This window comes from Pleurodeles waltl, chromosome 1_2 (assembly GCF_031143425.1).
Source record: "Pleurodeles waltl isolate 20211129_DDA chromosome 1_2, aPleWal1.hap1.20221129, whole genome shotgun sequence".
Taxonomy (NCBI): domain Eukaryota; kingdom Metazoa; phylum Chordata; class Amphibia; order Caudata; family Salamandridae; genus Pleurodeles; species Pleurodeles waltl.
This window is the reverse complement of record NC_090437.1, coordinates 100,579,491-100,594,405: the sequence shown is the minus strand read 5'-3', so window position 1 is coordinate 100,594,405 and position 14,915 is coordinate 100,579,491. Positions and strand designations below refer to the sequence as shown.

The 14,915-nt window shown below is 50.3% G+C and overlaps 1 protein-coding gene across 1 annotated transcript in view; it reads left to right on the top strand.

The window, feature by feature from the left end:
* GAK (cyclin G associated kinase) overlaps nucleotides 1-14,915 on the top strand; it is a 1,188,967-nt gene that overhangs the window by 644,505 nt on the left and 529,547 nt on the right. Inside the window, exon 17 of the mRNA XM_069236701.1 lies at nucleotides 1,310-1,427. Within this exon, the coding sequence (XP_069092802.1) occupies nucleotides 1,310-1,427 (118 nt within the window). The remainder of the gene's footprint in view (nucleotides 1-1,309; nucleotides 1,428-14,915) is intronic.

Here is a 14,915-nt window from a genome sequence, read left to right as displayed (position 1 = left end):
AGCGTGAGACTTCTCATTTTGCACCCAACGCCCCCGGTTCGAGATTCAGAGAACCAACACCTCCCGAAGGACTCCCCGGCGACTGCAAGCCCGTGAGTAACCAGAGACGACCTCCCTGAGCCCCCACAGCGACGCCTGCAGAGAGAATCCAGAGGCTCCCCCCTGACCGCGACAGCCTGTAGCAAGGAACCCAATGCCTGGAACCAACACTGCACCTGCAGCCTCCTGGACCTGAAGGAACCAAACCTCAGCGCAGGAGTGACCCCCAGGCGACCCTCTGCCTAGCCCAGGTGGTGGCTGTCCCGAAAAAGCCCCCGTGCCTGCCTGCACCTCTAGAGTGACACCCCCCGGGTCCCTCCATTGTTTCCTACCTGAAACCCGACGCCTGCTTTGCACACTGCACCCGCCCGCCCCTGTGCCTCTGAGGGTTTGTTTTGTGTGCCTACTTGTGTCGTTCCCCCCCTCCCTCAGTGCTCTACAAAACCCCCCTGGTCTGCCCCCGAGGACGCATGTACTTACCTACTGGCAGACTGGAACTGGAGCACCCCTGTTCCCTATAGGCGCCTATGGGTTTTGTCACCTCTGCACCTGACCGGCCCTGAGCTGCTGGTGTGGTAACTTTGGGGTTGCCTTGAACCCCCAACAGAGGGCTGCCTATGCCCCAGAACTGAGACTTTTAAGTGTTTTACTTACCTCCTAATCTAACCTTTACTTACCTCCCCAGGAACTGTTGACTTTTGCACAGTGTCCACTTTGAAAATAGCTTATTGCCATTTTTACAAAGACTGTATATGATATTGCTTTTATTCAAAGTTCCTAAAGTATCTTAGCGAAGTACCTTCCATTTAAAGTGTTTACTGCAACTCTTGAACCTGTGGTTCTTAAAATAAACGAAGAAAATATATTTTTCTATATAAAAACCTATTGGCCTGGAGTAAGTCTTTGAGTGTGTGTTCCTCATTTATTGCCTGTGTGTGTACAACAAATGCTTAAAACTACCCTCTGATAAGCCTACTGCTCGACCACACTACCACAAAATAGAGCATTAGAACGATCTACTTTTGCCACTATCTTACCTCTAAGGGGAACCCTTGGACTTTGTGCACACTATTTCGTACTTTGAAATAGTATATACAGAGCCAACTTCCTACATGTATACAATAAGTCTCCCAACTATTACCAAACACTTCCCCTGAAAGGACCACATTGATTAGCTTTGCTGTTGCATGTTTAAGAAAAGTGAGGCCTATTCGCTTTTCCAAATTAGTTTTTTAAAATTTTTACAATGTAACTCCTTCTTTTCCTACAGTGAGTTCAAAACTGAAGATGGAAAAGCTGAAATTCCAGTGAACATAACAGTCCAGGGTGATGTACTTATTGTGATCTATCATGCAAGATCAACACTGGGTGGAAGGTTGCAAGCTAAGGTATAATAACATCTCTGTGGTTTGAATTGATACCCATGCTCGCATTTAAGTTTGATTTTGATTCATTTTAAAATGGGAATTATTTCTGAAGTATAAAGCTCCTGTACTTTCAAATTTATTAGTTGTCTTTGATGGGATTTTGACTTTGTATATTCAGAGCGTCATTTAATTACCTCTTGCTCCATGTCACCAACTAAATTATATTCACAGCTATGTTTGAGGTGGCAATCGTTCTCTTTAGTGCCACTGGAATCAACATAATTGAGGATATGTTTTTGAAAGCACCTTTTTTCCAATCTTGACTTTGGCATGTCTTTGACACTTGTGACAAAAAAAGAAATCACATGCCACTTTTGTATTATTTTCTTACATTTATATATATATATATATATATATTTTTTACTACTCTAATTGTGTTTACCTTGCACAGTTGTGGACTTTGGCTCCTTATACACAATTTAGCCTTGATTAACCTAAATTTGATGCACAAAAAGGGCTTGGTTTATGAATTGAACTTAATTTTGTGTAGTCACAAAACATGAATTTACACTTGCAAACAAATTTACCACTGAATGTTACATGTGAGCAGATCTGCTCACAGGGGTATACGCTGTAGGTTTTGCCACATGGGGATGCCTTGTAAATTGGGTGAACACCCATAAACGTAAACCTAGGTGGATGTATAAAAATTGCTTTTGGTATATTCCCACCCTGGACGCAGCTGGACATTCACTCTTTTTACTGGTCTATTTCCAGGGTGGACATGAGAGAAGGGAATATCCCCAAAATTAATGAGTGTTTAGGGGAAGGGGTTCATCACGGGGAAAATATATTTACCAAGCGGATTTTTTTTTTTTACAGTGGAGCTGCACTTCTGCAAAGCATTCATGCATGTGTAAATGTACATATCTGATAGAGACTTCTAGTTGAAGATTCCTTAGCTTGGAATTTTTCTCCGGGCGTCAGACTGGATCCGGAGGTGTTTTCTCCGAGCAGTACCCTTGCTTGACTGTAAGTGGCGTCTGTCGACTCTGAGGACATCCTTGGTGTCGTAGTTGGCAGTGATGACGTAAGGAGTAATACATAGACGCCGCCTCAGCGCAGTGACATCAGTTCTTTTATTTAAACACCACTCACTGATACGGAGAGAGCTACCCTTGGTTAGTTTTTGACCGACTTAGACTATTTGTCGAGTTTTTGTGCTTTTTGGTGAGTCGAGGGATGTCCCTGAAGACTGGCTTCAATCCGTGCGAGGACTGTCTCTGCATGATGTTGGTGACGGATCCGCATTGGAGCGCGACTACGACTTGAAGACGTGCCCTGAGTGCCGGGCCATGCACCCGAAGACCTTGAGGGAGCAAAAAGCGACACAGGAGGAGTGTAAGGAAATGCCTCCTTGGCATGGTTACCCCCTAAACCTTTTGCCTTTGCTGATGCTAAGTTATGATTTGAAAGTGTGCTGGGACCCTGCTAACCAGGCTCCAGCACCAGTGTTCCTTCCCTAAACTGTACCTTTGTTTCCACAATTGGCACAACCCTGGCACTCAGGAAAGTCCCTTGTAACTGTTACCCCTGGTACCAAGGGCCCTGATGCCAGGGAAGGTCTCTATGGGCTTCAGCATGTCTTATGCCACCCTGGGGACCCCCTCACTCAGCACATACACACTGTCTCTCAGCTTGTGTGTGCTGGTGGGGAGAAAATGACTAAGTCGACATGGCACTCCCCTCAGAGTGCCATGCCAACCTCACACTGCCTGTGGCATAGGTAAGTCACCCCTCTAGCAGGCCTTACAGCCCTAAGGCAGGGTGCTCTATACTACAGGTGAGGGCATATGTTCATGAGCACTATGCCCCTACAGTGTCTAAGCAAAACCTTAGACATTGTAAGTGCAGGGCAGCCATAAGAGTATATGGTCTGGTAGTTTGTCAAACACGAACTCCACAGTTCCATAATGGCTACACTGAAAAATGGGAAGTTTGGTATCAAACCTCTCAGCACAATAAATGCACATTGATGCCAGTGTGCAATTTATTGTAAAATACACCCAGAGGGCATCTTAGAGATGCCCCCTGAATACCAATCAGACTTCTAGTGTAGGCTGACCAGTTTCTGCCAGACTGCCACACACCAGACATGTTGCTAGCCACATGGAGAGAGTGCCTTTGTCACTCTGTGGCCATGAACAAAGCTTGTACTGGGTGGAGGTGCTTCTCACCTCTCCCTGCAGGAACTGTAACACCTGGCGGTGAGCCTCAAAGGCTCACCCCTATGTTAAAGCGCCCCAGGGCATCCCAGCTAGTGGAGATGCCTGCCCCTCCGGCCACTGCCCCCACTTTTGGCGGCAAGGCTGGAGGAGATAATGAGAAAAACAAGGAGGAGTCACCCACCAGTCAAGACAGCCCCTAAGGTGTCCTGAGCTGAGGTGACCCCTGCCTAGAGAAATCCTCCATCTTGAGTTTGGAGGATTCCCCCAATAGGATTAGGGATGTGCCCCCCTCCCTACAGGGAGGAGGCACAAAGAGGGTGTAGCCACCCTCACGGACAGTAGCCATTGGCTACTGCCCTCCCAGACCTAGACAGACCCCTAAATTCAGTATTTAGGGGCTCCCTAGATCCCAGGAAAAGAGATTCCTGCAACCTGAAGAAACAAGAAGGACTGCTGACCTACAAGCCTGCAGAGAAGGAGGAAGACAACTGCTTTGGCCCCAGTCCTACCGGCCTGTCTCCAACGTTGAAAACCTGCACCAGTGACGCATCTGACAGGGAACAGCGACCCCTGAAGCCTCAGAGGACTGCCCTGGACTAAAGGACCAAGAAACTCCCATGAATAGCGGCCCTGTTCAAAACCAGCTACTTCTATGCAACAAAGAAGAAACTTTCCAAGACTGCACGTTTCCCACCAGAAGTGTGAGACTTCACACTCTGCACCCGCCGCCTCGGCTCAAGATCCAGTGAACAAACACCTCATGGAGGACTCCCCGGCAACTGCGAGTCCGTGAAAGTAACCAGAGACGACCCCCCTGAGCCCCCACAGCGATGCCTTCAGAGAGAATCCAGAGGCTCCCCCTGACCGCGACTGCCTGTAACAAGGGACCCGATGCCTGGAACGAACGCAGCACCTGCAGCCCCCAGGACCTGAAGGAACCGAACCTCAGTGCAGGAGTGACCCCCAGGCGACCCTCGGCCTTGCCCAGGTGGTGGCTGTCCCGAGAAGCCCCCCCGTGCCTGCCTGCACGGCTAGAGGGACCCCTGGGTCCCTCCATTGTTTCCTACCTGAAACCCGACGCCTGATTTGCACACTGCACCCGGCCGCCCCTTTGCCGCTGAGGGTGTGTTTTGTGTGCCTACTTGTCGTGTCCCCCCCCCCCCCCCCCCCCCGTGCTCTACAAAACGCCCCTGGTCTGCCCCCGAGGACGCAGGTACTTACCTGCTGGCAGACTGGAACCGGAACACCCCCTGTTCTCCATAGGCGCCTATGTGTTTTGGGCACCTCTTTGACCTCTGCACCTGACCGGCCCTGAACTGCTGGTGTGGTAACTTTGGGGTTGCCTTGAACCCCCAACGGTGGGCTGCCTATGCCCCAGAACTGAGACTTGTAAGTGTTTTACTCACCTCCTAATCTAACCTTTACTTCCCTCCCCCAGGCACTGTTGATTTTTGCACTGTGTCCACTTTGAAAATAGCTTATTGCCATTTTTACAAAGACTGTACATGATATTGTTTTCATTCAAAGTTCCTAAAGTATCTAAGTGAAGTACCTTACATTTAAAGTGTTTACTGTAAATCTTGAACCTGTGGTTCTTAAAATAAACCAAGAACAGATATTTTTCAATATAAAAACCTATTGGCCTGGAGTATGTCTTTGAGTGTGTGTTCCTCATTTATTGCCTGTGTGTGTACAACAAATGCTTACAACTACCCTCTGATAAGCCTACTGCTCGACCACACTACCACAAAATAGAGCATTAGAACGATCTACTTTTGCCACTATCTTACCTCTAAGGGGATCCCTTGGACTCTGCGCACACTATTTCTTACATTTAAATAGTATATACAGAGCCAACTTCCTACAAGACTCATAGACGCTTGAGGCCTCTGTCTTTGGAGCCTACTTTTTTGGTCCACTCCGTGCCTCCCCAAACTTCCAGGAGCCGGGGTGACCCCTTCCCAATTGAAAGAATTTTATGAGGACATGCAGCTAAATTATGGGCAGCCCGACCCTGCTACGGTGCCTTTGGGCCCAAGGGGTTCAGTTGGGGGACCTTTGGGTTCCCCAACAGCAGCTCCGGCCATTGAAGCCCCCCTCCGGATCCGCACCGACGCCGGTCGTACTATAAAGACCTTCCCCAGTGCCGGTTCGATTGTGCACACTATAGACGTCGACCCGATCCTGATCCCAGACGACTCTGAGTCAGCCACTGCCTCCTTCTTTGATGAGGCCTGTTCACCCCAAGGTTGGATTCCGACCTTATTCTTATGAGTTCGAATTAGGAGAAGGATTGGAGGGGTCCTTCGACCCTTATGAATACCAGGGTGACCCTAACTTGGACTGAGCACAGTAGTTGGGTGAGGCCAGTTGTCTGGATACCTCTCCAGACGCTGGCATGCTGTCTCCTCCTACTGTGCTACGGCGAAGGGAGCAACTCATTCCATGAGGGTCAGTAGGGCAGCTGAGGTCCTCTGCCTTGAGCCGCCTACTGTTCAGGTCAGGTCTAATCTCCTGACTGAGGTGCTTCTACCAAGGGCTTCCACATCTGAGCCTCTTCATCCATTCAGTGAAGTCCTCACCGATGTCCTTTTGGATGCTTGGTCCAGACCTAACACAGGGGCTCCTGTGAGCAGGACAATTGCACAATGCTATCAGCCCTCCCCGAACGACTCTAAATTCCTGCCCCAACACCCCACGCCTGGGAGCCTTGTCATCCAGGCATACTCATCCTCGGATGAATTCCCTTCTGCACCTCTGGATAGGGAATCAAAAAGGCTGGATCAAGTTGGGAAGAATGTTTTCTTCCTCCAGTCTCGCGCTGTGGTCAGTGAACACAACATGCCTTTAAGGCCGTTATACTCACTGAGATACGGTAACACAAGTTCTGCCTCAGATACCTGAGGAGGCCCGTGCTATCATCTTCCAAGCTGTCACCGATGGGAGCGACTCAGCAAAGTTCACTATCCAATGTGGGCTGGACACGACCGACTCTCTGGGTAAATCGGTTGCGACATTGGTGACCTTGAGGCACCACACCTGGCTACGTACATCTGGTTTCTCAGGAGATGTCCATCAGACTCTCGTGGACATGCCCTTTGATGGCTCCAGCCTCTTTGGAGACAAGGTGGACTCTGCGCTGGAGCGGTTGAAGGACTCCTGGGCTACGGCTCGGTCCCTCGGCCTTTCCACTGCCCCTTGTCCCCAACATTCTGCCTTTCGCCCCTTTCGTGGCCACGGAAAGGGCTCCCTGTTGCTTCCCTTTCCCAGCCACTGTGCCACCCATGCTGTTCTGCCGCTATGGGGACGTGGAATCCCACATGGTCGTGGGACATGGAACCAGAGGTCTGCCCAGTCCACCCCTGCCCCTACTGCAGCCTCCAAACCCTTCTATTCCATCCCTTCACTCTGGTCTAGTTGGCGGCAGGATTTGCCATCACCTGCTCCAATGGTTATCCATCACTACGCACAGGTGGGTTTTGCAGATCGTTCGAAGGGGTTACTCCCTCCCCTTTGAATCTGCCCCACCAGCCGTGCCTCCATCCTTCGGCTGTATACCGGAGGACCATTTGGCACTTTTCAGCCAGGAAGTCGTGGCTCTCTTGGCTAAGGGAGCCATAGAGGGCCCCTGCGCCAGAAATAGGTTGTGATTGTTATAACTGCTACTTTCTGGTGCCCAAAAAAGACAAGGGCTTATGTCCTATCCTAGACCTTTGGGCCCTCAGTCTCTTCCTCAAGGAGGAGAAATTCAAAATGCTCACCCTGGCTCAGATCCCGTCTGCCTTGGACCCACAAGACTGGATGGTAGCGTTGGACTTGCAGGACGCTTATTTCCATATCCCGATCCTCTCGTCTCACAGACGTTACCTGCGATGCTTGGTAAGTCACGAGCACTTCCAGTTTACCGTACTCCCCTTTAGCCTTACTAGCACCCCTCGAGTGTTCACGAAAGCGATGGCGGTGGTTGCTGCTCATCTGTGCAGGTTGCGGGTTTCAGTCTTCCCCTACCTCGACGACTGGCTGTTGAAGGTGGACTCGCCCCAGAAAGTCGCCTCCCACCTTCAGACTACGGTGAACCACCTGCACATGCTGGGGTTCACTATAAATGTGCCGAAGTCACACCTTACTCCCTCTCAGACTCTCCCTTTCATCTGAGCTGTTCTGGACACAGTGCAGTTTCGGGCTTACCCTCCCGAAAAGCAAGTCCAGGATATTCGGGCTATGATTCCAATTTTAAAGCCTCTATCTTGGGTTTCGGTGCGACTGACTCTGAGGCTGCTGGACCTCATGGTTTACTGCATTCTGCTAGTGACACATGCCAGATGGCATATGCAGGCTCTGCAGTAGGACTTGAAGTTCCAGTGGGCACAGCATCAGGGAATTCTCTCCGACATTGTCCAGATCTCAGAGAGGACTGCGAAAGACCTGCAGCAGTGGCTTTCAAATCGGCATTGGGTCAGTGGCAGATCCCTCTCCCTTCCCCAACCAGATCTATCCATAGTGACACATATCAGTTCTGGGATGGGGCAACCACATGGGAGAGGCGGAGATCAGAGGCCTCTGGGCTCCATATCAGTCTTCTGGAGCTCTGGGTAATCAGGCTTGCATTGAAAGCATTTCTTCTCTCTCTCAAAGGGAAAGTAGTGCAAGTGTTAATGGACAACACTACCACCATGTGGTACTGCAACAAACAGGGCGGAGTAGGGTTCAGGACCCTTTGTCAGGAGGCACTACGCCTCTGGACATGGCTGTCACATCAGGACATCACCCTGATGGTTCAACATCTGGCAGGCTCTCTGAACACCAGAGCAGACAAACTCAGCTGTCGATGCATAGCCAATCACGAATGGCACCTCCATGGCATCTCATCTAAGGAGAGCCTTAGTTAGATCTGTTCGCCTCCGCAGAGAACACGCAATGTCAGCTGTTTCGTGTGTTGGAGTTTCCAAGGCGACACTCGCTCGGAGACGCTTTTCGTCTCGAGTGGAACACCGGCCTCCTTTCCGTCTATACCACTTCTGTCCAGAGTTATCAAGAATGACCGGGCCCAAGTAATCTTGGTGGTCCGGCCTGAGCAAGGAGAGTATAGTATCCAGAGCTATTGGGCATGACCACCGATCCTCCACTCAGACTGCCCCTTAGGAAGGATCTTCTGTCGCAGCAGCAGGGGACGGTTCTTCACCCGAACCTGTCCAGTCTCCGCCCTCATGCGTGGAGATTGAGCGGCGACACTTGACGGCTTCCATCCAAAGTCTGTGATGTAATTTTGGCAGCCAGGTGCCCCTCCACCAAAATGGAATAGGCCTGCCGTTGGCATAAATTTGTTGTCATGTTGAACCGATAAGTCTGTTGATCCCCTCTCTGGTCCTCTTTCTGAGATTCTTTTGTTCATTCTTTTTTTTTTTTTTTGGCTCAACAGGGTTCTGCTTTTGGCACACTTAAGGGCTATTTATCAGCTATCCCAGCCTTTCTTAGGTTGCCTGATCAGCATTCACTCTTTAAGTCTCTTATTGTTAGTAGATTGGATTCCTTAAGGGCCTCACCCATTTGTTTCCTCCCACTCTGTTTATCATGCCTCAATGGGACCTCAATCTTGTCCTTACTTAATGTGTTACCCCACTTTGAGGCAATCCATCACTTTGTCTACTTTTTACGCACCTCCACATCCTTCTCATGAGGAGGGGAGACTCCACCGCCTGGATCTAAAAAGAGCCTTGGCGTTCTATCTCAATCGTACTAAAGATTTCCAGGTGGAAGATCAACTCTTTGTTGGATATGTAGGTGTGAAGAAAGGGAAGGTGGTGCAAAAACATAACATCTCACGATGCTACGCTTTGGCAAAGAAACAACCCCTTCGGGGCTTGCACGCTCATTTCACCAGAGCAACTGCTACTTCCACAGCATTAACACGCGGAGTTCCTGTCGTGGATATCTGCCAGGCAGCAACGTGCGCATCCCTGCACACGTTTACTAAACATTACTGCCTGGACATTCAGGTCCATAGAGAAGGCTACTTGGGGTGTTTCGTCCTGCAGGACTTTCTAGTACAATCTTGGTTTGCAGCTCACCTCCGAGGATGGCATTGCTTGGGTATCTATTCTAAGGTAAGGTATCTGCAACTAGAAGTCTCTATCAGATGTACAAGTTACTTACCTTGAGTAACAATATATCTGTAGAGACATATTCTAGTTGAGGATTCCTTACTGACCCACCCATCCTCCCGCTTGCGAACTGATTTCTCATGACAGGGCTTCCCCATTCAGGGCCTTTGCTCTGGCGCTCCAGTTTCAGTGTTATTTGCTGCTCCTTCTGCTGTGACACAATGTCATCAAAGAAGGCTGGCTTCAAGCCCGCCGTGCTTATGTCTGTGACATACCCGCACCTTGTCTGCATGTGATGTCTCAAGCGCAACCCGAAGTCGTGCTCCAATTACAGCACAATGAATCCAAAGGCGTTAAGGGTGTGCTCCCTCAAGCTGATGGGGGCATGTCGTACGACTCTACGCCGGTCAAAGTCCCGGTCAGGGGGAAGGTACCAGGATTAGTTGCGGAGTCAGACATCATCGTCCCATTCAAAATCTTTGTGACACTCTGGTAAGTCTAGGCTCAAGAAGAAAAAGAAGTCGAAGAGGTCTTTGACTTCTCCGCTTCTGTCAGCCAACGAGATGCGGGAGCGTGCGTATTCTAGGCCTTGCTGCACAGTTGAGCCTGGGCTGACTCCACACTTCCCTGAGTATTCAGGAGCTGGAGCAACCCCGCCCATCTCCAGGAGTTTTATGATGCCATGTGTCTCATCTTTGGGTGGATCAGCCCCTCCAGTTCTTGTTCGGGCCCTGCCAGCTTGGCAGGGGGCCCTGCTGGTTCATCACTAGTAGCTCCGGCCCCCATGCCAGTGGAGCTTCAAACATCCACTTGTGGATCTGGATAGACACCGGTAGTGCCACCTCAACCTGCCCCAGTGCCGGTCCCACTACCAATACACCTTGTGCCTCCGTGGCCCACTGTTGGCACCATCCCCTTTTTGATCCTCGACTCCAATTTGGAGCTGAAGGTACGTCGCTTGACTCTGTATCCACCGCCATTAGGAGCCTTACCTCCAAGATTGAATCCTGAGCCCTATGCCTATAGGCTAAGACTCGAGGAAGAATGGGAGGGTCACTGGACCTTGATGATGTCCAGCCTTATGAACAAGAGATCGACTGGTGTGAGGAACTGGCAGAAGCTAGTGGCCTAAATACTTACTCAGTTGCTGGCATGCCTTATCCCCTACCGTGGATGCGGAGGAGGGAGCCTCTTTTGTGATGTGGGTGCAGTGGGCAGCAGAGGTCCTCAGCCTCCATTTGCCCTTTGTGGCAGTCAAGACCAGTGTCTACAAGGAGGTGCTTCAGCCAGGAGTGCCCCCATCTGGACCACTTCTCCCTTTTAATGGAGCCCTCTCAGATGTCCTTTTGGGTACCTGGCCCAAAACCAACAGAGGGGAACCTATGAATTGTACAATTGCCTTTTCCACCCCCGACCCATGGGACCCAAGTTTCCTCATGCAACACCCTCATGCATGATTCCACCTCCCATGTCAACCCTAACACGTTTCCAAGAGGCTTCAGACACTTGGGAAGAAGATGTTTTTTTCTGCCAGTCTGGCATTGCGGCCTGTGAACACCACATGCCTTTTTGGACGCTATTACCATGCTTTGTAGGATTTGGTTGTGCTAGTGCTGCCTACGTTCCTTTGAAAGGCCTGGCTGTGCTCTCTGAAGCTATAGTAGGCAGGAGCGATGCAGCAAAGTTCACAATTCACTGTGGACATGACTAACTCCCTGGGAAGAGCGGTTGTTGTCAGCAGTGACCCTTTGGCGCCACACCTGGCTTTGTACTACTGGCTTCTCAGGGGATGTCACATCTTCTTTGATAGACATGCCCTTTGATGGCTCCTGTCTCTTCGGAGAAATATCGGATTCAACGCTAGAGCATTTTAAAGACGGGCTGTGGGATTATCTCCTGCCCGACCCTAACCCCAGTCCGCTTTTCGCCTCTTTCATGCCTACAAAAGGGGCTACCAGCCACTCCAGTACCATCCAGCCACCATGCTGTGCATGGTCCGCAACCTGTGTGTGGCCGATGGTGCAGTGTCCACCGACCTCCTGGATCAGGCAGCCAAAGGTAGAGTCAGTTAAATCTCCCTCCTCTGCCCCCTTGATTCCACTGCAGCTTCCAAATGCTCCTAATCTTCTCTTATACCATCACAGATGTCCAGTTGACAGCTGATTTCATTATCACCTGCTCCACTGGCAGTCCATAAAATCAGACAGATGGCTTTGCAGATAGTCTGAAGAGGTTACCCCCTTCCCTTCATGCCTACCGCACCGCCATGCCACAATCCCTAGACAGGCAGAAGGAGGATCACCTTTCTCTTCTCTGCTAGAAGAGGCAGCTCTCTTGGTCAAGGGAGATATAGAGATATCGATCGGGTCCAGACACCAGAAGTAGGTTGTGGTTGTGATTCCTGCTACTTTCTGGTGCTGAGAATGGGCGCAGGCCTTTGTACTATCTTAGACCTGCGGTCCCTCAACTACTACTTCAAGAAGGAGAAATTGAAGGTGCCTAAACTGGGCTCAATTTTTGTCTGCCATGGACCCGGGAGACTACATGGTAGTGTTTGACTTGCAGGATGCATATTTTCACATCCCGTGCATGCCGACAGGAGTTGGTCCTCTTTGGCCTAACCAGCGCCCCTTGGGTGTTTACCAAGGTGATGGTGGTGGTTGGAGTTGAGGGCGATCCGACTAGCATTGAAGGCCTTCTGATCTTCCAACAAGGGTAGGCTGGTGCAGGTGTTCATGGACCCCACCACTGCCGTGTGGCACTACAATAAGCAGGGCGGGTGGGGTTGTGGACTCTTGGTCAAGAGGCTCTATGTTTCTGAACATGGCTGGAACAGCAGAGCACATCTCTGAATGCCAGAGCAGGCAAACTCAGCCTCAAAATGCCTAGCAGATCACGAATGGTGTATTCACCCAAAGGCGCACAACGGGTCTTTCAGCAGTGGGGAGAGCCTTGGTTAGATCTGTTCACCTCTGAGAATGGGCAGTTTAGCATATTGGAGTTTTGAAGGCAACTCTTTTCGTCTCAAGTAGAATTCAGGTCTCCTATACTCCTTTCCACCCAAACCACTTCTGACCAGAGTTCTCAGGAAGATCAGAAAAGACCATGCCAAGTAAGCCTCGTGGCTCTGGACTGGACATGAAGATTCTGGTATCCCGAGGTACTGAGCATGACCATTGATCCTTCGATCAGACTGCCCCTCCGGGAAGATCTATTGTCACAGCAGCAGAAGGAAGGTCCTTCACCTAAACCTGTCCACTCTCTGCCTTCTTGCGCAGAGATTTAGCAGCAGCAGGTAACAGCTTTCGACCTTAACACCGAAGTGTGATGTCTGTAGGAGGCTGGCACCGTATATGGTGTACAACTATAGGTGAGGCACCCTGTACTGTGTCCAGGCAAACCTTAGTGATAGTGTAGGTGGCTGTAGATAACTAGATCACTCATAGGGTAGCTGTGGAGAGCAGCTAAGGCTTATCCAGAAGGTTGTAAAGCATTTGCAAATACCACACACGTCAGTCAGTAAAGTACACACAGAAAAGAACCACACCAGTGTTAGAAAAATATGTAACATTTATTATAACACACTCTAGAACTAACTTTGGTATATCTCCTAAACCGCAGATATGGTCATACAAACAAATACTCAGCAACAGGTAAATAAAAGCTTAAAATAACATGGGCCCCTATGCGGGGGCAAACCATATACTAAAAGAAAATGAGATGCGAAAATCACTCCCAACCCACACTATCACCCAGGGACCCTTGGGACTGAGGAAATACTAAAACCCCAAAGGTAAGTAAGTAGGATTCCCCCAAGTGCCTGTGTGCCGAGTAGAAATCCCGGGTCATTGTCCAGGGTATAACATGGGGAAATTGCGGTTGGACTTTTCACGTTTTAGGTCCCTTCCCAGAGGGCACTAAAGAAAGCTGTTGGGACAAGGGAGGTTGGATACTGCCCCACCCATGGGTGACCAGAACAGTGGAGTTACCTACACCAGAAAGCCCAGGTGCATAGGGGTGAAGTTGTGTCTGAACCTCCCGCTGAAGTCACTAGGGATCTCGGTTGTCTAGCTGCTGTTGCGACCCATGGACCAGATTGGTGGAACCCTTGCGTGGATTCCAGAAGAAGAGGATCTAAGGAAAGAGGGGACAGAGTCCAGACCATCCAGAGGTGGCCAGGCAGTGCAGGAGGGCGATGCCCACCCTTCTCTGTGATGTTTTCTGAGGAACATTGGTCGAAGAAGTGCAGCTGTGGAGCCTAGGTGATGTAGGAGGATCCCAGGAGGCATCCACAAGCTGTCCCACACCGGTTGTCTGATTGCAGAGGGATCACTGGCCATCAAGACAATCAACAAGCCTTGACAAACGCAAAGAAGCGTTGTGCAGAGTTTGCAGGAGTTTTGGTGACCGGCAAGGACCAGGTGACGCAACCTTGGCAGGTAGGTCAGGGCCAGCTTTCAGCAAGCAGGAGAGCCAGCAGGAATCGTTGAAGCCTCCCCCAGCAGGACCCTCAGAGCCTTGGAGAGTCTGTGGGACAGACGTATATCCACAAGCCGGTCATCATCATCGAGGTGTCTGCAGATGGACGGGAGTGACTCGTTCGCTTCAAGAGAGATTCCTGCTTGCTTTCCTAGGGGCAGGCAGAGTCCCAGTGATCGTGGAGGATGCACAGCCACGGGGTTCCAGAAGTCTTTGCAGAAAGTAGAAACAAAGTTGCAGCAGGAGCCCTCCTACTGGTTACAGTCTTGCTTCTGGTTCCAACAAAGAACAGCAGCGGTTCCGGTGTCCAGGTTGCAGAAGTATCTTGCAGATGGTTCCTGAAGTCTTAAAGACGAATCTAGGGTTCCACCCTCTGAGGTGGCGGGGGCCTTAAGTAACCTAGGAAGGGGGTTGGACGCTAATTGCAATTACCCATCTATCCGAGGGGGCCTGGGAGGTCACCCAGCTGAACTAACCAGTCAGATACTCACAAGAGCCTCTGCTCATCTTATTTCCAAGATGGTATAATCAAGTGGCCTCTGACAGAGCTCTGTTTTTATGTAGTTGGCCCCCTTGTGTTCACCAGTGTCCACTACCTTCCTTAAGAAAGCTTCCCTGCACTTACAAACCCCAGCGAATCAAGTCTTGGGTTTGTGGGGGCATCTCTGCTCATGCTTAGTACCATGCACCCTGCCCTTGGA